This window comes from Pelodiscus sinensis, chromosome 16 (genome assembly GCF_049634645.1).
Source record: "Pelodiscus sinensis isolate JC-2024 chromosome 16, ASM4963464v1, whole genome shotgun sequence".
NCBI classification, from domain to species: Eukaryota; Metazoa; Chordata; order Testudines; family Trionychidae; genus Pelodiscus; species Pelodiscus sinensis.
In genome coordinates, this window is record NC_134726.1 from 30966787 (window position 1) to 30987972 (window position 21186).

The 21186-nt window shown below is 44.3% G+C and overlaps 1 protein-coding gene across 1 annotated transcript in view; it reads left to right on the forward strand.

Moving 5' to 3' along the window:
- WIPI2 (WD repeat domain, phosphoinositide interacting 2) overlaps positions 1 to 20287 on the forward strand; it is a 39506-nt gene extending 19219 nt beyond the window's left edge. Inside the window, exons 6-12 of the mRNA XM_075899652.1 lie at positions 444 to 536; positions 1335 to 1405; positions 6633 to 6740; positions 7703 to 7867; positions 9257 to 9364; positions 11948 to 12078; positions 14829 to 20287. Of these exons, the coding sequence (XP_075755767.1) occupies positions 444 to 536; positions 1335 to 1405; positions 6633 to 6740; positions 7703 to 7867; positions 9257 to 9364; positions 11948 to 12078; positions 14829 to 14941 (789 nt within the window). The 3' untranslated portion in view covers positions 14942 to 20287. The remainder of the gene's footprint in view (positions 1 to 443; positions 537 to 1334; positions 1406 to 6632; positions 6741 to 7702; positions 7868 to 9256; positions 9365 to 11947; positions 12079 to 14828) is intronic.
- Positions 20288 to 21186: the final 899 nt, after the last annotated feature.

Sequence of the window (21186 nt, forward strand, 5' to 3'; positions counted from 1 at the left end):
AAAGTTAATTGTATAATTTTGATTATTTAAGCGGTTAGCTATGGAGGGTTATGGGGTCCTGCCATGCTACAGGCAGGGGTCTTCTCCACGTGGGGTCTGGCCCTCCAGTTAACAGATTACTGGGTAAGCATGCAAGTAAGGCTAATGCTTAACCTTTTATATCCCTAGTATGAGGTAAAATGAAAAATGCTGTTTTTGTGTTCTTGCTGTTTCCCCTTGTGTCCTTCCTCAGCAGTTGCCTGTGTGAGAAGCCCTAGATATCTTTTCCTTAAGATATGCCAATCATTTTTATGAATGGTGATGTTAATGTTTTAGTGAAATTGTACCTTACCAGGGCTAAAACAGTTAATCTTCGTTTGTTTGGGTTCTCTTAAAAATCCAGCTTTGCATTTTTTTTGTTTTGATTTTACTGAATTCTGTATTTTATTGGCTTATTCTTGCAGAGGGCTGCTAATATGATCCCAGCTCATGATAGTCCCTTGGCTGCATTGGCTTTTGATGCAAATGGCACTAAGCTTGCCACGGCATCAGAAAAGGTAAGTTTTGATTAGCTTGTGACTATGTGGACCAAAATTAAGCTTACTTTGTAGTGTTTCAGAGTATCTTAAATGTTTCACAAATACTAAAAAGAGAGGTTAGCTAGCAAAATTAAAACCCTTAATTAGGAGCTACTGATATTAGTGGATATTTGGTAACAAGACTTTTTAAATTACTACATTATATCTAATTGTTTATAGTCAGGACTTCCCCCATCAGTGATGAAGAATATTGGAAGGTTAGCTAGCTTGCGTATTATTAAGCAAGAAGAATAAAAAACAGAAGCAAGACAGTAAAAGTCATAGTGGAATAGAGAGAAATGACTAGCCTTTATCTGGCACAGACTGCCAACTTCTGTCTGATTTGTACAAATCAGCACTCTCTTTCAGAACTGAAGTGCATGCCATTTTCTCTACTTCTTTTTAGACAGTTCCATGCCTAAGAGGTGTGGTGTTAGTTGCATTTCCTTTCAACAAGGAAAATAAATACTGTTATAATTATTCTCAGAAAGGGAAAAGGCTCCTCCTTCATGCATAACTTCCTTCCCTTTAACTTTGTAAATCAGCTATTAATCCCATCCTCTTTCTGCTTTTCTCACCTTCTAAAAATAAACACTAAGAATAAATGCAACTAGCTTATGTTGGGTGACTCTTATCTGGTGTGCAGCAATTGTGACAAGAATTGCAAAGTATGAACTGCTTGTGATGGTACTCTTATCTTTGTGAACATTGACTAGAGTGAGAGCCACAAAGCAGGTACTTAAATTGAGGAATGAGGCTTGGTTTTTTTCTTCATAGGGTACAGTGATCCGAGTATTTTCCATTCCAGAGGGACAGAAACTCTTTGAATTCCGAAGGGGAGTGAAGAGGTGAAGTTCAAAAACACTCATTCTCTGAAGCTTGTTCTTTGTGGTAGATTTCCAATGTATTCTGTAGTTGACCTTTTGTATAGCCATGAGTCATAGTAACTGAAGTAAGTTTATACTACAGTACAATTGATCCTGGATCCCTTAAAGTTACAGACCAGGTTTGTGAGAAAGCAAAAGAGAACTACAGAGGGCCATATTCTCTATGTGACTTTACCAACAGCCTGTCCGCTTTGCAGATCTCTGAATAATTCTCACTGTAAGACACTCCAGCACACCGGCAGACTGTATCAATATATATCAAGTTCTGCCTGCTATAGCACTGCTGCTTGTGGGATAGTGATGTTGGTGTTGGGAAAGATATCTTTCCTGTTCAAGATTTGTGACGTTTAGTTCTGATGCCTGAGCTAAGGAAGAGCTTTAGAGATTTTATGCTGATGTAGCTGTCCAAAACTGGGTTCATTCATTGTACTCATGTACCATATCATTTAGACAGCTGTATTAGTATTATACACTGAGGATGTTGCTGATTATTGGCTAGTATATCAAGAAATGCTAATTGTAGTTGTAAGGAGGAAGAATGCTGTTCTGAATTTTAGGATGATTTCTAACCAGCTCCTTGCCCTGGCTCCCCACCATCCCAGTCCAAACATAAAAGAAGTTCAGATTGAGCCAGATGTTCTCCTGTTGAATGAAGGAAATGGGAAACAAAAAATGTCTTGCTCTTACAGTTTCTCCTGATATATCAAGCCCTCCAAAAGCCTTGCAACAAAAAACAGAAATGAAGGCCTGACTTCTTCTAAAGTAGAAAAGCTTATTTTAAAAGCTTGAGGCAATAGAGAACATATGTGATAGACTTATAATAGGGAGAGGGAAAGGGAGCAAAACAGAAGTCTTGAAGTACACTTTTGAAAAAATGGCATATATACGGTTATATTTACTTCATTATAAAGCATCCAAAGCTATTTTGCATTGTAGGGAAAATGTATTAATTTTTTTACCTAACTCTTTTCTGCTGTGTACAAGTGCAATACATAGCTGATGAAAAGCTCTTTTGTTTTCCTTTTAAAATCTAGGATTTTTTAAAAAGTTAAACATTGGTGCTTGCTTAATACCTGCACCCGGTGACCTCCTTTTCAGTGTGGCAGTGCATTATTGCCTTTAGGAAAAATAGTATCCTTTCACCTCACAATAGTTTACTAGAATTGCTTATGCAACTGCTCCCATTTATGAAGAGTCTTTGCTGAGCATTAATACTATCGTATAGCAAAGTGAGCTAAATCTTAGGGTGGGGAGAGTAGCCATGCTGAACTTTTAAGGGCTGGTCTATACTATGAGAGGTGATCAATCTAAGTTAAGCAACTTCAGCTACATAAATAATGTAGCTGAAGTCAACCTGCTTAGATCTGTTTACCATAGTGTCTTCACTACAGTGTGTCAATGGGAGATGCTCTCCAGTCAACTCCTTTTGCACTTCCTGTTCTGATGGAGTACCAGAGTCAACATGAGTGATCAAATCAACCCCCACTGGATTGATCCGTAGTGTAGACATACTCTAAGGATACTTCACTTCTACTACATATCCCTGGTTGTTATCTGAACGTTCCTTTAGAGAAAGTGTAAATTGACCACTTGGGAGTTTATTTTGAATAATGAGGATGATGGTTTTTATGCAATATACCTCTTCTGAGTTTTAGAATATTGTAAGGATGGAGATGACCAGTTTTCAGGTCTACTTGCTAGCCATTTAGGGATTAACATAAATGAACAAAAATGGAAGTCCTACTGGAATCTGCCTTTAATTGAAAGTCTAATTTTGAGAGCTATCCGTGTTTTCATAAACTAAAGAATCTTAACTTTTTAGTTTTGATAATGGTGCTCATTTTTTATTTAAATCTCATTCAATTTCCAGTGACTGTTAATTATAAACAGGTGACTATCTGCTTTGTGTAGTTTCATCAGGAGATCAGAAACAAGCAGCCTTAAGGAGCCATCCCTTTCCTCAGATTTCTCATAAGAACATAAGAATGGCTGTACTGGGTCAGACCAAAGGTCCATCTAGCCCAGTATCCTGTCTGCTGACAGTGGCCAACACCAGGTGCCCCAGAGAGGGTGGACCGAAAACAATGATCAAGCAATTTGTCTCCTGACATCCTTCTCCAGCCTCTGACAAACAGAGGCCAAGGACACCACCTACATAACAAATGTACATTATAATAACATGTTCCTATATCATTAACTCAAAGGTATTCAAGCAGTTTTTATTTGCCAGTGTCACCAGAAGCTTCTCACCAAAGAGAGCATGTCAGTTATATGTATATATAGTCTGCCTTTTAGGCAATGACAAGCAAGGTCTTGTGCTTAATCTTTGGCTATACTGGCATTTATTGAAGGCTCTAATATACTTCCAAAGCCTTCAGAATACATTTGATTGCCCTTATCTTTCAACATTACAAGTATATTTTTGTGAACTGAGTGTAAATATAAAAGCATTCATTATGGGTGTGTCAAGGGGTCCTTTAGATTCTAATAGTATTAATGAGCATTTTTTATAAACTTACGTTTTTTGCTTTCTTCTTTCATTTTAAACGGCGAATAGTCCTTGTTGGCAGATGCAGCTGAAATATACATAGCAGCACTGACAGATAAAAACCCAATTAAAATGACACAACTTTTTCAGTCATTCCATCACCGTTATGGTGACCTTTTCAATTCTTCTTTTCCTCCCTTTCACACACTCTGCCTTGCAGACCAATATTTCCAAAATTTGTCCCGTTTTCAGTATTAAGGTACTTGTTGATACTCTGATAACTTTCCTTCTCGACTATTGCAATTTTCTCTAGGCTTCACCTTCCTGTGCTCTGCTCTTTCCTTGTCTCTGTGTATTCAGATGGGAAGTTTGTTTTGTTTCTCTCTGATCTGTGTTTGGAGAGAGATGGTCAGATTTCTGAGCAGACATCCCCCTTTCCCATTAAGTCAAATCATGTCTGCAGAGCACCAAGTACCCCATTTCTGTCTACATTTCTCTACTCCTCTTCTCCAACAGCTCCTCCCTACAGACTACTCAAGTTTGTCTCCTGAATTCTGCCTCTTAAATATAACGACTTGAGTGTGAGTACCAACCTCAGGGCAGACTGCTAGGAAGCAGGGCACAAACCTCGAAGTAGCTGTGAGTTCTGTACTTAGATTTTACTAGCCATTGATGAAGTGTAAACTCCTCAGGTAGTGTAAACTCTTCAAATACTATAGTACTTGAAGATGGAGTCACATATAGTCTCGTTGGGTACTCCAGCCTATTTTGTTACCCAGATAAGCATACTTTTTGTGATAGATGGTCCCATATATTTGAGACTCACTTTGATATTTCCAGTTCCAAAGGATTGCTCATTTACCCCAGGTCACTTGCACCTTTGGTGTGAGATCTAAGACAACATTTGTAATCAATCCTATAAAAATTATATGAAAAGTCCTTAAATAGGAAAAGGAAATCAGAGAGTTATTGTACAAGGTTAAAGCAGGTAAATGAGTTACAATCTTAAATTTCAAAAGTTAATAGATGTTTCTATAATTAGCAAGTTCTGCATGTCCTTTAGGGTTAACCCAAGCTAAGCAGTGGGGATTCTCATGCCTGTGCCCGAAAAAACATTGCCTTCTAGAGTCCAAGCTACATAGAAATACCTAGTTCCTTTTGTTTGGGGGCTTCTATCCTTCTCCTATGTGCAAACTCAGTTTCTCGGAGGAATCCACTTGCATGACTCATCTTCACTGGGGCAGCATGAAAGAGAGAGGAGACAAACTTTTTTTTGTCCTCTTTGACATCCCACAATAATCAGTTTGGTATTTGTGGCCCTTTCCTGTTGTGAAGGACATAACATCTTCTGTTGAAGATTAGCAGTTCACACTAACTGGTCTCTCTCTCTCTCCTCTTTCTGGTGACTTTTAGAATCACAGAGGTTCACAAAAGAAGGGCTCAAATCTTACCTTCCATTATGGTTATCACTCTGATAAGTGAGATCAATGCATGCAGCAACTTGCAACAGTTTAATAAAATCCTAATGGTGAACATATTCTTACAACACTGATTTTAACACTGTTAATACACAGGTGATCCAGAGTGATTCCAGCTGTGTGTTTACCATTGCTCAACTGAGATGTGGGGACTTTAGCATGAGCTGGCACCTGGTCTGTCCGCATCAGTGTCCTTCGCCCACTCTTGTTTTCCTATCATTTAGTGTGCCTGGAACAACTTTCAGTTGAATGTATGCTAGCTTCCTTCCCTTCCAAAGCTTGCCACATGCATTATTGTACTTGCTTTTAGATTAGAAATTTACTGGTGCGGATACTTGTTTGACACAGGTCAACTACTGTAATGTATCTGGTATGATTACAGTACTATGTGAGGCTGCACTAATCTACAGGTATAAAACACTAGAATAGGTATTGAAAAGAACTGATACAAGTGTTTGATCTCTCTATGATTCATTCAGACCTGGGCCTCTCTTGAGACTTTAAAAACTCATTTCACAAAGGCTATCAAGTTCACATTTGGGGCACACTCAGATTTCATGACAGAAAAATGACGTGTAAATAGCTGATAGTTTGTTTTCACACTACTTCAAATCTCTTTAACCATTTTGATGACAGTAAATCATTGGTATAATACTGCAGTTGGTATGACACTTAGCCATGTAGTTGCACTGGGCTTTATGTAGAGATGGGTAGACCGAATTTGGACTCTGATGCCTGCTGATTCCCTAGCTGGTGTCTCAGTTGAAATCCAGTGAAGAACGAGCCATCCAAACTCAAAAGCCTGAGATTCTCTCTCCTTGAGTGAATCAGGAAATGTCAGTGAAAAGAGTTCAGAATGTTCTATAGAAATGTTTTCCCTTTTCTGATTCACGGGGGCACTGCACACAGGCTCCAAGTCCTTTGGGGATCTTGGCTTAGATGTGAGTGATCTGTAAGTCTCTGATACAAGACTGAAAAGGAAAGCTGTCTTTCCACCTTTCTGCAACATTTCCGGATTGTTTTTTTCCTGGCCTGCATAGTGCAGCTGGTTTAACTGAAGAGGCTGGAAATATTCAATGACAAAAATTCCTATACGTTAGCGTGAGGAACTAATATTCTCACGTTAACTGAGACTCACGAGCTGTATATGATTTAATGATACTGTTTCTGGGTTGGTTTAGCACTAGTATGTAGAGATTTATGCAGTTATTTTCTTTTCTAGGTGTGTAAGCATCTGCTCGTTGGCCTTCAGCATGGATGGTATGTTCCTTTCTGCATCCAGTAACACAGAGACAGTGCACATCTTCAAACTCGAGACTGTGAAAGAAAAGTAAGTTTCAGAAATGCTCAAGAAACTGATTTATTTGATAATCTGGATGAATTTTCATCTTAGACGTTTCCATCTTTTGAAAACCCCTTACTGTTAAGGGCATGGACATAGCAAGAGAATTGTGGATCAGCTGTTTGAATCCAGCTGCTGAAATACATGTGCCTCTGTAAATAGCTAAGTTATTTCTGCTAATGAGAATTTGGAATGTCCTTGGGGGAAGTATGAGGGGCAGATAAATTTTTTAATCACACATGTGCCTCTTACTACACAAAGTCAGTCATCTTCCTCACCTGTGTGTATCATAGTGCTGACATTCAGATGCACAAAGTGCTATAAAAGGCTGCAACTTAAAACACTTACGTTCATGTTGGTGAGCACATGGAGCATACTAACTCTCTAGATTATCATTTCAAAGGTGACCTACAAAGGAAATTTATATTTGAGCCCTGTTGGCTGTGTCATGATGCATAAAGGAGTTCTAGAAAGGTTTCTCGGTTTTCTTGCATGATATTTATATTAGAAATTCAGATGTTATTTACTGTTATCGCTGAGAGACTCTGTGGATAATAGTTGAATGATGATACTATATAAATGAGAGTGAAACTTGATTGAGAATGGAAGTGGCTCTTTTTTATTTTGGGGTTGCTTAAACTTTGTATTTAACACTTCATAATGCAATTTTATAAACAGAAAAAAGTTAGCAATTTTAACATCCTACCATTTCAATAAAGGGCTAAGAATGCTCATAGTACATAAGACGTCCAGTGAGAAGCCCAACAAAAATAGACATACTAGATGTATCAGTAGTGTTATTTCTAAGGGGAAGGAGGAAAACTAGGAAAAGAGCCTTTGTATGTCAAAATAAAAAGATCACCAACCATCCTTCTTCCTTTGCAGGTTGTTTTTAATGTCAAAATACACGATAGAATGCAACATTCCTTTTTCTTCCTCCTAAACTTTAGACCTCAGGAAGAGCCCACTACCTGGACAGGTTACTTTGGAAAAGTGCTGATGGCCTCCACAAGCTATCTGCCCTCTCAAGTCACTGAAATGTTCAACCAGGGCAGAGCCTTTGCTACAGTCCGCCTGCCATTCTGCGGACACAAAAACATCTGTGCTCTCGCCACGTGAGTTTAGAGATGAGTTGTGTTTTTTCCTCACCATCTGGTGGATTGCCAGCATCAAGCAAAGGAAGCATTGACTGTGTAGATAATGTGTCAAGCTTGTCCGGCATGTCAGGTCACACATCTCATTTGTAGCTAAATGGCTCATGTATAGAACACATCAGGGGCTGGAACCATTTAGAAGCTTCGTCGTGCTCAGGAACTAATTACTCAGAGTTGACTGAAATAGAGGGTAGAGCGTTCCTTCAGGGGTGATTGTGGCATTAATGGCTTTTTAGAGACGATTTTGTGAGGTTCCCGAAATCCTTTATAGTGAAGGAAGAACAGACTCAGACCTACAATATTCATTCCCCCTTTGTGCTAAATAAAATGCTTGTACATTTGGCATTATGTAGTTCATTAGACAGTCCTGACTATCCAATATAGAAGACTTTAAAGGGAATTGCAGACCCCAGCTTTGGCACTTTCCTGAGACAATCTCTCAGATTTGGTAAAAGCATGGTATTCACAAATCTTTTTAAAATGACTACACATATTTTAGTCTTCATTCAGTCTGAACACAGCTATCAAAGTAATAAACTGCAATATTACATGTGTTTTGTGGGGAATTAATAAATTTGTGCAGATCTACTCAAACTTACAAGTTTCACTTCACATTGAATCGTATTTAATCTGATCTAGAATTTAACTAGATAAATTCATGGAGGTTAGGTCCATCAAGGGCTATTGACCAGGATGGGTAGGAATGGTGTCCCTGGACTCTGGCAGAGGCTGGGAATGGGTGACAGGGAGGGATTGCTTGAAGATTCTCTGTTCTGTTCACTCCCTCTGGGGCATCTGGCATTGGCCACTGTTGGAAGACAGGATACTGGGCTAGATGGACCTTTGGTCTGACTACAGAGGCATGTAGTCTAGACGTACCCCCAATGTGGCCGTTCTTATGATCTCTGAGCTCTCTGCAGATGTGAAATCAGCCTCACCTCATGCCTGTGTGATAGAGAAGTATATTGTCGCCTTAGATGGAGAAATTGAGTGACATAGGAGGCCACAGCAAATGAGTAGCAGAGCTAGTAAGCAGACCAGTGTCTCCTGACTCCTTGGCTCTTTTAGCCATTAGGCAATACTGCCTCCAAATGTGAGTCAATTGATGTGCACAAGATCTAGACGGTTGGCCCTCTTTTAATGCCAGTGGTAGTTTTTTGCTGGATTGCCCTGTATGTTATTTTGTCATGGGAACCCTGCCTATGTAGCCATTGATACCAGATTTCTTATGAGCTATAGCGAGGGAACAAGTGAGTGGAAGTGATCCCTTAGAAACCACTCTTTTTGCTGGTATAAAACTGTCACATTCCTAAAACTTGGTTTTCAGTGTCCTCTCGTGATCTCCCCTAGAATCCAGAAGATTCCCCGTTTACTGGTGGGAGCGTCTGATGGGTACCTCTATATGTACAACCTAGATCCCCAGGAAGGAGGAGAGTGCACACTAATGAAACAGCACAAGTAAGTCCAGACTCAGCCCTTCCTGAGTACTTGTCACATTTGTTTTTCTAATATAACTGGCCTGATAAAAATCTCTCTTGTTCCAAAACTCATTTCCTGTTGCTGAACTCAAACCTTAGAACTCATTTTTGTATTGATATTTTTTTAAGAGCAGAGGCAGGAGGCGAGTAACCTTTAGCGTCTTCTGCTTGTTCCTTCCAAGGAACTGTTACAATAAGCATCACACTTGCAGCAGGAACTTAATGCTGTCTGATAGCAATCAAGAATCAATCTGCTGTTAGCTTATACTCCCATCTCCTGCTGGTGGTTGTTACTGTGACAAGAATATGAAACGTGTGACACTTAACACGCCTCATCCAGAGAACTTTCCAAAGGAGAAGTGCCAGGATCCTCATTTTACAAATACAGAGAGTACCTTTTGCACTGATTATATAATGTCACAGTACAGGCTAGGGATGTAAGCGACTAGTCGACTGTCCGATAAGCAAATGCTTATCAGTCCACTCGACTAGTCCTCCCTCTTCCCCCCCCCCCCCCCGCCTTGCTGCCTCTATCAGAGAGAAGCAGCAAGGGTGGGAGCAGGAGCCAGTGCTGGGGGGGAACCAGAAAAGCTGGTTTCCTCCCAGTACCATCTCTGTGTGGAGAAGGGGAGGCAGAGGCACAGTGGGAAACAGTGTGAGCAGAGACTGCTTCTGTCCCCGTACACACCAGTTCCCACAGCGGGCACTTCTGCTTCTTGCTCTTAGAGGCAGCAAGGGTGGGACAGGAGCCAGTGCTGGGGGGAACTGGCTTAAAAGCCGGTTCCCCCAGCACCATCTCGGGGTGCCGCCTGCCCCCCCCCCACCTCTATCAGAGGCAGTATCCCCAGCAGGGAGCTGGGCCCACCCTGCAGACAGGAGCTGTTGCCACCAAGCAACCCCTGTTCACATTGGCCAGGGCTGACCACAGGCAGGGTCTGCTCAGGTAGCAGCTCCTGTCCGTAGCCAAGCCTGGCCGCTGCACATGGGCTGCTCCAGCACCAGTCCCTGTTCACAGTGGACATGACTGACTGCTGTGAACAGGGGCTGCAGGACTCAACACGATCCGGGACCAAGCAGTTCCAGCTCGTACTGATTGTTGCACCTCTGAATTTTAAATGTAGTAAGAGCCCAGCAGCTCTTACTACATCTAAAATGCAGAGCCATAGCGTGGGTGGCTCTGGAGCGAGTATGAGCCAGGGCTGCTCAGTCCCGGCTCGAGTTGGCTCCTGTGGAGCTATCCTCCCCTTCCCCTCCCCACCTGCTGAGGCTCTGCAGAGGCACTTATCGACTAATTGTATAGTCGATTAGCCAAATAATCGTATTTTAACACCTTAGTACAGGCTTACTTGTAAGCTACCTTGTCTGTAGGCCGTAGCCACATGGCCTATTTTAGTAGCTGTTCTATAGAATGGTTTAGGAGAGATCAGGGCTAATAGCATAGCAGGGGTTTATGGATTTTTTTTTTTTTTTAAGGCCAGAAAGACACTACATTATCAGGTAGTTTGACCCCCTGTATATTGCAAGTCGTGGAATTTCACCCAGTAGTTCCTGCAAAGGGGCTTTAATGTCTTTTGGGGCAAAAGCATATCTTCTAGAAAAGAATCCAGGCTTGATTTAAATATTTCAAGTCCTGGGTAATCCACCACATTGCTTAGGTGGATTGTTCTACTTGGTAATCATCATCGTTTAAAAATAAAAACGTGCGCCCTGTTTCTGGTCTGAATTATCTAGTGCAGTGGTGGGCAACTTGGGGCAGTCCACCCAGGGTCTGCGTGACATTTTGTTTACCATTGCCCATAGGCAGGGTTGCCAGATTCTGCTGGTTTCCATCTGCGATAGGGGGAAAAAACCAACCTAACAGTGTCACTAAATCAGGGTTCAGAAATTGTATGGAAGGTGGGTAGGAGAGGTTGTGCCTCGCCAAACAGCCAGGTGTGGCCTGGTCCCTGCCCCTGATATAATCCCCTGACTGCCCCCTTGGAATCCCTGGTCTCCCATCCAACTGCCCCAGGGAGCTCCCACCCCTGTGCAAAACCTCTGCTTCCCAGACTGTGCTGCTTAGAGCACTGGGGCAGACAGCGCTGCAGCCGTGCCACCGGCCGGCACTCACATCTTCACCACTCCTAGCATCATGGCTGTAAGTGCGGCATGCGTGCCGCCCTGGTGTTGTCAGAGCTGAGGCTGTGGGAGAGGACAGAATGGAAGGGATATGAGGCTGCTCTCCCCTGGTGGGAGATCGGGGACCAGACAAAGGTCTACGGCCTGTTGACCACATCCAGCCTGCCAGATTTAGATGATTTGTTTTAGTGTTTGTGGTGAGATGTGCAGTCCACCAAATGCTTTCCCTACAGTTCTCTGCAAGGCTGACCTCTTGGTCACAGTGTAAGTGATGTGTGACATTGGAGATTAGAAAGTTGTTGAGTGACCGAAGGCCATAAGAACCTCTTAAATGTCACACCCACACATGTTTTTCTTGCATGCATAATATGAAGGTCTTGGAATTGTATTGGTGATCGTTACTTGAACCACTTCTGTGCTTCTAATGCCTCCTTATACCCACTAGGCTGGATGGCAGCATGGAGCCAGCCAATGAAATTTTAGAGTCTGCATCACATGACCGGCCACTAGTAGCGCAAACATATAGTGCCGCTGTGACAAAAGGTACTTATGTGCCTTCATCACCCACAAGACATGGTAAGAATAACACTGGAAAACCCGGGGAAAATGATTCTGAAGATGACTGTCCCAGACGGCTTTTTGTGGTCTTCCAAGTTTTAACCTTTATCTTTTACTCTAAACCGGTTATGAAGTGTTGTTCTGTTAGTCATAGTGGGAAGGCGAGGGTAGCTGTTAAGTGACTCTGAGAGCCGCTTTAGAATCTTCACTGGCCAAATCGTTACTTCTGTTAGCAGGGCTCGACAAATGCGCTCGCCCGTGGCGAGTAGACTTTATCAGCTGGCAAGTGCAGGGAGGACTGGCCCAGTGGGCGGTTGTGATGGGCTGGCCACAGCCCGCACTATGGGCGATGCAGCCCCATCCGATCCGCCAGCTGGGCGGAGGAGCGGAGCGCCGCCGGGAAGGGGGAAGTGCAGTGATTCTCAGCGCCAGGCTGCCTGTGTGCAGCTCCGGCGCGAGAAGGCAGGGCACAAGTCAGAGGGCGGGATGCCAGCAGACTCCAGGACGCTGGTGTGACATGGCCCCGCTGATTTTAAAAGGCCGCGGCAGCTCGGCTCTGGATGCGTGGCCCCGAGAACTGGCTGCAGCGCAGCCAGGCCCCGCCCTGCCGGCTCCGGTCCTGCCGTGGCCCCAACTCCCTCGCCGGTGAGAGATCGCTCCCGGCCAAGCACCCGGCTCGCTGCACCCGCCCTGCACCCCTTTTTCTCTATGCCGCCTGTTCCCCACGCTGCCCCTGTTTCCCTGTACCCCGGATCCCCTGCTCTCCCTCTTCCCTGTGACTCTATGGCTCTGTGCCGCCCTTGCACCCTGCTCCCCTCCGATCCCTGCCCCCCCAGCTTTATACTACCCATTCCCTGCACTGCCCCTAGACCCCGATCCCTCTGCCCCTGCCGTTCCCCGCGTCCCATTCCCCGTGCCTCCACCGCACCCTGAATCCCTCTGGCTCTGTGCCTCCCGTTCCCCGTGCTACCCCTGTACCCCCCCCCCCACACTGTTCCCTGCACCCCTCTGGCTCTGTGCTGTCCCTGCACCCTGTTTCCCCTGTGGGTCGGGGGTGATGGGGTCCTTGTCCATAGGGAAGGGCTGGACAGGGCAGCGAAAAGGCTGCTGTGATACAGCAGCGAGTGAAAGGGGGAATTCACTTGAAGCGCCTTTGCCTTTATGGAATAAAACAAATGAAAATGCTATTTGCTATTTATAGAGCTAAAATGCCAGGGCAAAAATGAAAACAAAAAAAAAATTGCAAAATGCAAACGTGTAAAAGACGACAAAAAAAAGAGGGGGGGCGGCCAAAAATGTTTTGTTTGGGGCAGCAAAAAACCTAGAGCTGGCCCTGGGGGAGGGGAAGGGGCTGGGCTGGACTTGACTGTGGAGAGGGGAGGGGAAAATATGGGGAAGGGGCTTGTGCTGAGGGGAGGGGAGGGCAGGGGAAAGGAGGGATGTCAGGAGGAGGGGGCGGACACCAAGGGACAGGGGTGCAAGAGAGACAAATGCCAGGGGGCCAAGTGCAGAAAATGAGGAAAAGGGCAGGAGGGGAGGTGTCAATGGGAGGGGGGAACAGGGTGATGCCGGGAGAGGAGAGAGTAAGGGCACTGGGGGCTAGAGGGGGAAGGGGGAGGTGCTGGGAGAAGGCTAGAAAGAAAGGGTGGGCATGAGGAAGGCGGGGATGGAGCAAGTCATGTGTGAGGGCACAGGGGCATGAGGGGAACGGGGGCAGAGGGTGGTGAGGGGATGGGCATCAGGGAAAAAGAGAGCAAAGGGGGCAGGGGCAGTGAGAGAAGGGGGAGGTACCAGGAGGGCGCAGGTGCCAGGGGATTCTGGGGGTGAAGCAGAAGGGCAGACACCTTCAGGGGAGGGACCAGCACTAGAGGAGAGAGGCAGGGCAGGTGTGTAGAGGGAGGTGTTAGGAGAGGGGATGAGGAGGGGTAGCTCACATGATCAGAGTGGAGCTACTGGAGGAGTGGGCACAGGGGGGAGAGAAGGGCTGGTGGAGGGGGGGCAGGTCTCAGGAAGGCTGAAGGCAGTGAGAAGGGCAGGAGTCAGGACAGCGGGGAGGGTGAGGGGTTGGGGGGCAGCAGGCACCAGGGGAGATGACGGAGCAAGGGGAGGAGACATGGCAGCAGAGGGAAAAGGTAGAGATTTATAAGATATCACCCAAGTTATTAATAAATATTTATTAATAAGTTATTAGTAATTACTGTTCTTATTCTTATTCGTAATTTATGCTATTAAAAAACCACTGTTTTGGGGGGAGGGTGGCGAGTCCCTTTTTTGTCTGGCGAGTAGGGTTTTCCAGAACTTGTCGAGCCCTGTCTGTTAGTGTCTGTGCAGTCTGGACAGAACTCAGTATGAACTGTGCTTGGATATCATAGTAATGTGTGCCTTAGAGTTTGACAGCTTGTTAACCTTACGTAGTGTTGGGCCAGATGCTTGGTTCCAGCTTCTGCTCAGCCTCTGGACTGCAGTCCTTGTTTTGTAAGAGTTGCAAGAGGCACCCCAATGTTTTGGTTGCTGTTGTGACCTTTTTTGCTGTCCCACCAGTCTCTGACATACACATTAAATTGGTACTGGCATAGTGGAGACCAGAATTTGAGTCCCAGAACAAGGGAGTGAGCTGTGCTTAAGTTCAGAAACCGGTTGATCAGCAAATCTTGGTTTAGAAAACATAGTGTCTTGTGCTTGAGCTTATCAGCTTGCAACAGGCGCTGTCTTGCATCCACACTCCAATTTTGGCTGCTGATCCCCAACCACTGTCACTTTCTCTGCAGCCTATACAGATGATCTGGGTGCAGTGGGTGGAGCTTGCCTGGAAGATGAAACCAATGCACTGCGATTGGACGAAGACAGTGAGCATCCCCCTATGATTCTGCGGACTGACTGAACTTTTGACCTGTGAACTCACTCCGAAAGCAGAGAATACTGGGCTGATGTTTCTCGAGGAATCTCTCGTGTTACGCTGCTATGAACTTTGGCATGAGTTGGGAGAGAGGATGAGACTCCAGAAACAATTTTAAACATTGTAACTGTATTCCTAATTCTATACCATTGGGGAAAATACATGGTTTTCAGTTCAGTGGCTTTTAATCTTGCTTATCTATTTTAGCTGTGTGTGGTTTTTCGCTTTTTTGTTTTTTGGGAGGGCAGGGGGTTGGGATTTTTTTGTTGTTGTTGTTGCCAAAACCTGCTGTTTGTGCAGCCCTTGGAACCTGCTAGCTTTGCATGCATTCATGTGCCAAGCGAGCATAGGAGAGAGAAGCCACTTTATAACAAACTCAAGTTTGTATTTTTTTATATATGTATATAATACTTAGCCTATATAAGGAAGGAGTAGAAAAGAGAGGTTCTGGATGCTGAGGCTGGTTCTGCACTGACAAAGGTCCAAATGGCTTCCTGTGCATTGCCTCATGACTGACATGCAGCCTTTAAGATGCAATGTCCTGTTTTTGGGTTCCTCCTCCCCTTTCCTGAACCATTTGGTTAATTAAAATTCCTTCTGAATGTTGCCTGTTTGTGGGAGTGTTCTATTTCTTGAGATGGAAGGCCTGTTTCTGGGCTGAAATTTTTCTGTCCCCAAGAATATGTAATATAGAAAGTGCCTGTACAGGAAAACTTTGTAGGGAAAGGGAAGCTATGAAGGGGTAGGGTTTTTTTTGTTTGTTTTTTTAATGGGCGTGTGTTCATCTGTCCTTGCTATTTGGATTGTCTTCAAGCCAAGTTAGCCAATATGCTGAGTAGAAGAGGTGTTTCAGGCTAATAACTTGGAAAGTACTTTCTTCCTTCCTCCCCCTGCTAAATCAGTTATGTCCCTGTCAGAGCAGCAATAATATTTTATTTTCTACCTGCTTTAATCCCTCAGAGCTAAGCCAGTATCCTTCCTGCCAAGGACTAGATGGAGATCGCTTCAGGGTCTGCCGGCCCACCTCCTTAAATGGCCTTAAGGTTTTGCATTGGGAAGATACAACAGTCCCTTCTCCTTTTCTTGCCTCCATCCAGCTAGGCTCTGAGCGTGTTGCCTCAGCCGTGACGGTTCAGAAATTACAGAATGCGGCTGTAAATACAAACGACTATCCACTCGAGTTCCAGCTTCTGAGAGTTATTAATCTTCTCTCAAGAGTTCATTGGATAGTGAAACTGCATTGAGTGTTGCCTCCATTTCCATCCGCTTGAGGAGCACTTCTGATGCTCTTAAAGGGTTAGTTTTCCCCTTGGCAGCTCTGGAATGAATTCTCTTGTGCTGCTGTGACCCTGGCAAGGAGTGATCAAGGGTGGGCAACGCCGCCCTCTATTTATGACGTGCCTTTTGCTGAATCTTGGATGTATTAGGTGAGCAAAATGTCTAGCACAGCCTTTGGGCGTAAGTGTTGCTTTCCTTGGACTGTAAGCCTCCTTTACCTTTCAGGTAATGAAACTGATTGCCCAGCTCTCTCTGGCACCTCTTGAAAACAACCAAAAAAACCCCGAACAGGTTGGAACAAAAGGGAGAACAGAACCAGGACTTCCTTGAGCACTTTCACAAATTGAACTTTCCTGCCAATCACACACAACTATGATGCTGCTTAGATTCGGGATTTGCTTCTTTTATGCATGCTGTTGAATAGGGCCCAACAGTGGCAATTTGTCCCTGGAGCTCAGCGCAGGTAGCTGGGCTTCTTTTTCCTCTAAGCGAGCTAAGGATGGTGGGAGGCTATGCCTACAAACTTGCCTGTAATCTTGTCTTTATAAAATGAACCACTGTTAGTCAAATCCCTTTCCTAGAAGAGCATCTTCACCATTCTCTCCCTAATCCCAGTTCTTTTGCACATAGTGGGGAATCATCTGATTTTCTTCTACCCACTTTCTGAGCCCTCTGCAGTTCTGGATATGTTGACTGGATCAACTAGTTTGGACCTCTTCAGTGGTGTCCCCTGAGTGTGTTTTGTTCTAAAACATGTTGTCATCTCATTAAGTCTCTGAACTTCAAGCTCTGTCAGAAAGCAAAGCCCCGTGAATAGAATAGTCAACCATTTGTGGGCTTTGCTGTGGAAGTTGTAACTTTTTAGTGAGGCCTGAAATGCAAGTCTAAGAGCAAACACCAGCTCAGCAGGTTTTGTTGGTGGCCTTTTAGAACTATCAAGAGACTTCGGTTGTGATTCTGGTCGTGCCAGTTTTGAAAACCCATTTTGGAGACATGGCATAAATTCTGTGTTCTATCATAAGAGCTTATAATACAGAGTCATAGCACCACTGATGTAACACAGGTCTGGCAAAGATGCAGCCTTTACAACTTTTCTCCATTCCAGTGTAAACTAAAGGAATTCCCTGACAATATTGCCCTTTTTTAAAAAGTTAGTACATCGCTCACCAAATGACACGCCTGTCAGCACATCCTTAGTTAAGGTTCCAACACCAACCTTAACTCTACCCCTCTGCTCATTTATCTAAGCTTGAGACCTCACAGACGTCAGCTCTATTTTCCATACATGCCACAGACTACTACCTCCATCCATATTCTACATACAGACAGGAGAATTGCACACCAGAGACTCAAGAGTCACCCTTCTGCTACAGGCTGAAGGTGATCATTTCTAGACCTTCTGTTTAAAACAGAGATTACCTTTACTCAGCCAGCATTCCCCTGTGGACCAGACAGCCCAGCCTACCATGTTCACCATCACTGCTGTATCTGTCTGTCCAATGAGAGTCAAAGAAACCACTTTCCAGAGATCTGTCTTTATCCAAACCACTCCACACACCACCTGCTCCTCACTATGGGATTGACTGACTTCATCTTGTGTCCCTGTGGGAAGGAGCTGGCTCACATATAGGCTCTGCGTGCAACCTCCTTTCTGTCAGGTAAGATATGACTGCCATCTCTCCCGCCTGGCCCTGTCTCTTAGGTCAGTCACCAGTCACGATGTAAACAATTCAGGGGTTGACACACACTTGTTGCATCTCCAGTTCCATTCCCTGTCCAGCTCTTAAACATTGCGCCAGCAAAAGGGAGAACCCAATCCTTAGTCTCTGGCTGCAAATTTATTTAGGAGCATAGGGCTTAATCCCAGGTATGCAAGGACCTGCTTTACAGTGACAACCCGCTCTTCCGTCACGTATCCTCCTATGACTAAGGAGTGTACTATTGGAATTCCTATGCTGCACTGGGAAGTTGGTGGTAAATCCTTTTAACTGTGAATTTCCTCAATCCTTAATGTATTTCTTAGGGTTCATATTAATATTCTAGTGGGCAATATATCCTCAGCCATAACTCCACCTACATTTTTTTATCAAAGGCTTATTTTTAACAGTCAAGCTTTTGGGGGAGAGGATCCGTAGGTGGTAAAATGTATAACCAAAGATGCTGTACTTGGGAGGGAGGGGGGAAGAAATGTGAATAGACTTGGAATTCTAAATTCAGATGTTGCTAGATTCTAGTGTTACTAGTTCCCATTGATTATCGTAGGTAGAGGATGGGCAGCACTTCAGATACTCTGTTAATGTGTATTTCAATATCTAGTGTGCTTTTTCTGCGTCTGCTTTGGGATTGGTCAGTTCTTGTGATTTTTCTCCTATTTTTTTTTTTGTTATGAACCAGAAGATGTTGCCTGTTTTGAACTTGTCCCGTAGCATTGCTCCCACAGTAGATTAATCTAGCAGTTAAAAAGTAACTTAGCATGACCAAGAGGAGTCTATTGGAGAATCATGTGAAGAAGCATCAGGAGGCTCGTAAAAGCTGCTGCTTTTTTCTAAAATCCCAGTTCAGCCATGCACCAAAGCATGTGAGTAGTGCTAATGAAATTAGTTAGGCTCAACCTTAAGCATCTTGCTGAATTGGGGCCTAGATGTTGAATTTCTTAGGACTAATACCCAACGGAACTAAATTTCCATAAAGGAGTAGGAAAAAGTTTTAGCATTTTTTTTTAAATTGCCTCAGATTGTAAATAAACACCAGTAGGAGTACAAACCACAGGCTGCTTCCTTAGCTACTTTGTAAGTATAACAACAGGAGTTTCCAGCTGAAGGGAAGTTGATAACAAATAATAAGGGGAGACCAGTTGGAAAACTACCACCACTTAATTCAGCCAGAGACCTAGGATTGTAAATCTGATCAGCAGAATTTATTTTTTTTACGGGGAAACTGACCCGGTGCTTACTTGGTTCTAATATGTCATCTGCACAAAAGATAACATGTAATAATAAGGTTTTAGAATGTCTATCCTAGAGGGTCACCTCAGCTACTCTGCATATTTTTCTCTTGTATGCAGACCAGTTACTACTGTCTGGGAAATAATCATTAGAGCTCTGTGCAGATACAAAATTGGTATCTGCATCTGCAAAAATGATCCGTGGGTATCTGCAAATTTTCAGGTATCTGTGGATTTGCGGGTCTCTGATAATCTTCTCCCACCCTCCAAAGAAATGTCTGTGGTTGTAATCACTGCCGTTGCACAGCTCAAAAATCCTGCACTGCTTTGAAAGTTTACCCCTTATGGTTAAAACTCAACTTACAGAGTGCAGAAAAGTTTTAATTTAACCTATTAGCACTTGAGGTCAAGGCTTAAGTGTCTTCTCTAGATGTGCAAGCATAATTCTCCATGTTTCTGGGAGTTACGCCATATGTTGAAAGGAGATTAGACTCTTAAGATGCTAATGCGGCTTGGGAAAGTGCTCACAAGCAAGAGAGTCTGGCTCCTGGTGTGTGAATAACTCGCTTCAAATTGCAATTTCACAATTGAAGGCACTTAGCAAATTTTCATTTATGCATCTTTAATATTTAACTGACACAATCCATCTCCGTAAAATTGCAGACAACAGGTCTTCACTCTGGCTACTTTTCCTTGTCCATTGTGAGTGTCTTGGCTCTATACTGTTGATTGTATGGTTGCAGTAACTACACATTATTCCTTCCTTCCTTTATACAGACATTGGTTCATTGGTGGGTGGGTGGGGAAATTGGGAGTAGCTAGAGTGGGAAATCAAATCCTAATCCCCTGCTCCTGAATTGAATGGAGTCAGTCTTTCTCAACCCTCTCCAGCCAGTCAAATCTTTCCTTTTCCGATTTTCTTCCTCACCTGGAGGGAGCTTCATCCCACAGTGCTAAAACGATAGTGCTTCTATTCAGTGTCTGTATAAATAAACGGAAAAATCTGTTCACAACATTCCACACTACCGAGTATCCAGCTCTTACTGCTAACCCATTGCTGTTCAAATTTTATAATTGCATAAGAAATTAAACCTGTGTTGTGATACGTACTTTGTGTCTCTTTTTTCATTTGCTACATGAAAATGGGGCCCGTTTAGCTCTAGATGACTTTGTACAAAAGAGAAGAGCACTAGTTCTGCCAGAGCTGTAGCTGATAAAGCTACAGCCAACACTGCCATGTACGTGCTGTCAAGGGACACCATCAGTGTTCGTTCTACCTTTTAGGAAGCATTGCAAAGATCATTGTGAAACAGTGCAAGGACAGCTGGCAACTTTCATCTCCTGGTAGGGTTGCCAACTTTCTACTTAAGCGAAACCAAACACCCTTGTCCTGTCCCTTCTCCAAAGCAACCCCTCTTCCTGTCACTCCATCCTCCTCCCTTTGTTACTTGCCTGCTCTACCATCACTCAGTCATTTTCCCTCAGGGTTGGCGTGAGAGCTCTGGGTAGGGCCAGAAATGACATCATAAAGGTTCAGGAGGCGGCTCTGGGCTAAGGGAGTGGGTTGAAATGTGAAGGGGGTGGAGAGCTCTAGGATTGCACCGGAGGTGAAGATTGTAGGATGTAGGAGGGGGCTCCACGCGGGGGGGGGAGGATCCGGAGGGTTCAGAGTGTGGGATAGGTCTCCAGATGGAGGCAGGAGGTTGGTGTGTGGAAGGGAGTACAGTCTTTAGCCTGGCAGTATGGGTTTGGAATGGGGCCAGAAGTGAGGGGCTCAGGGTACAGGAAGGAACTCTGGGCTGGTGCAGGGAGGTGGGAGGGCATAGAGTGGGTGGCGATAAAGGGGTTTTGGGAATAGGAAGGTGCTTTAGGCTGGGACCAAGGAGATTGGATGGCGGGATGAGGATCAGGGCTGGAGCAGGATGTTGAGGAGTGGGGAGATGAGGCTCTGGCTGGGGTTGCAAGTTCTGAGATGGGGATGAGGGCTTTGAGGGGCAGGAAGGTGCTG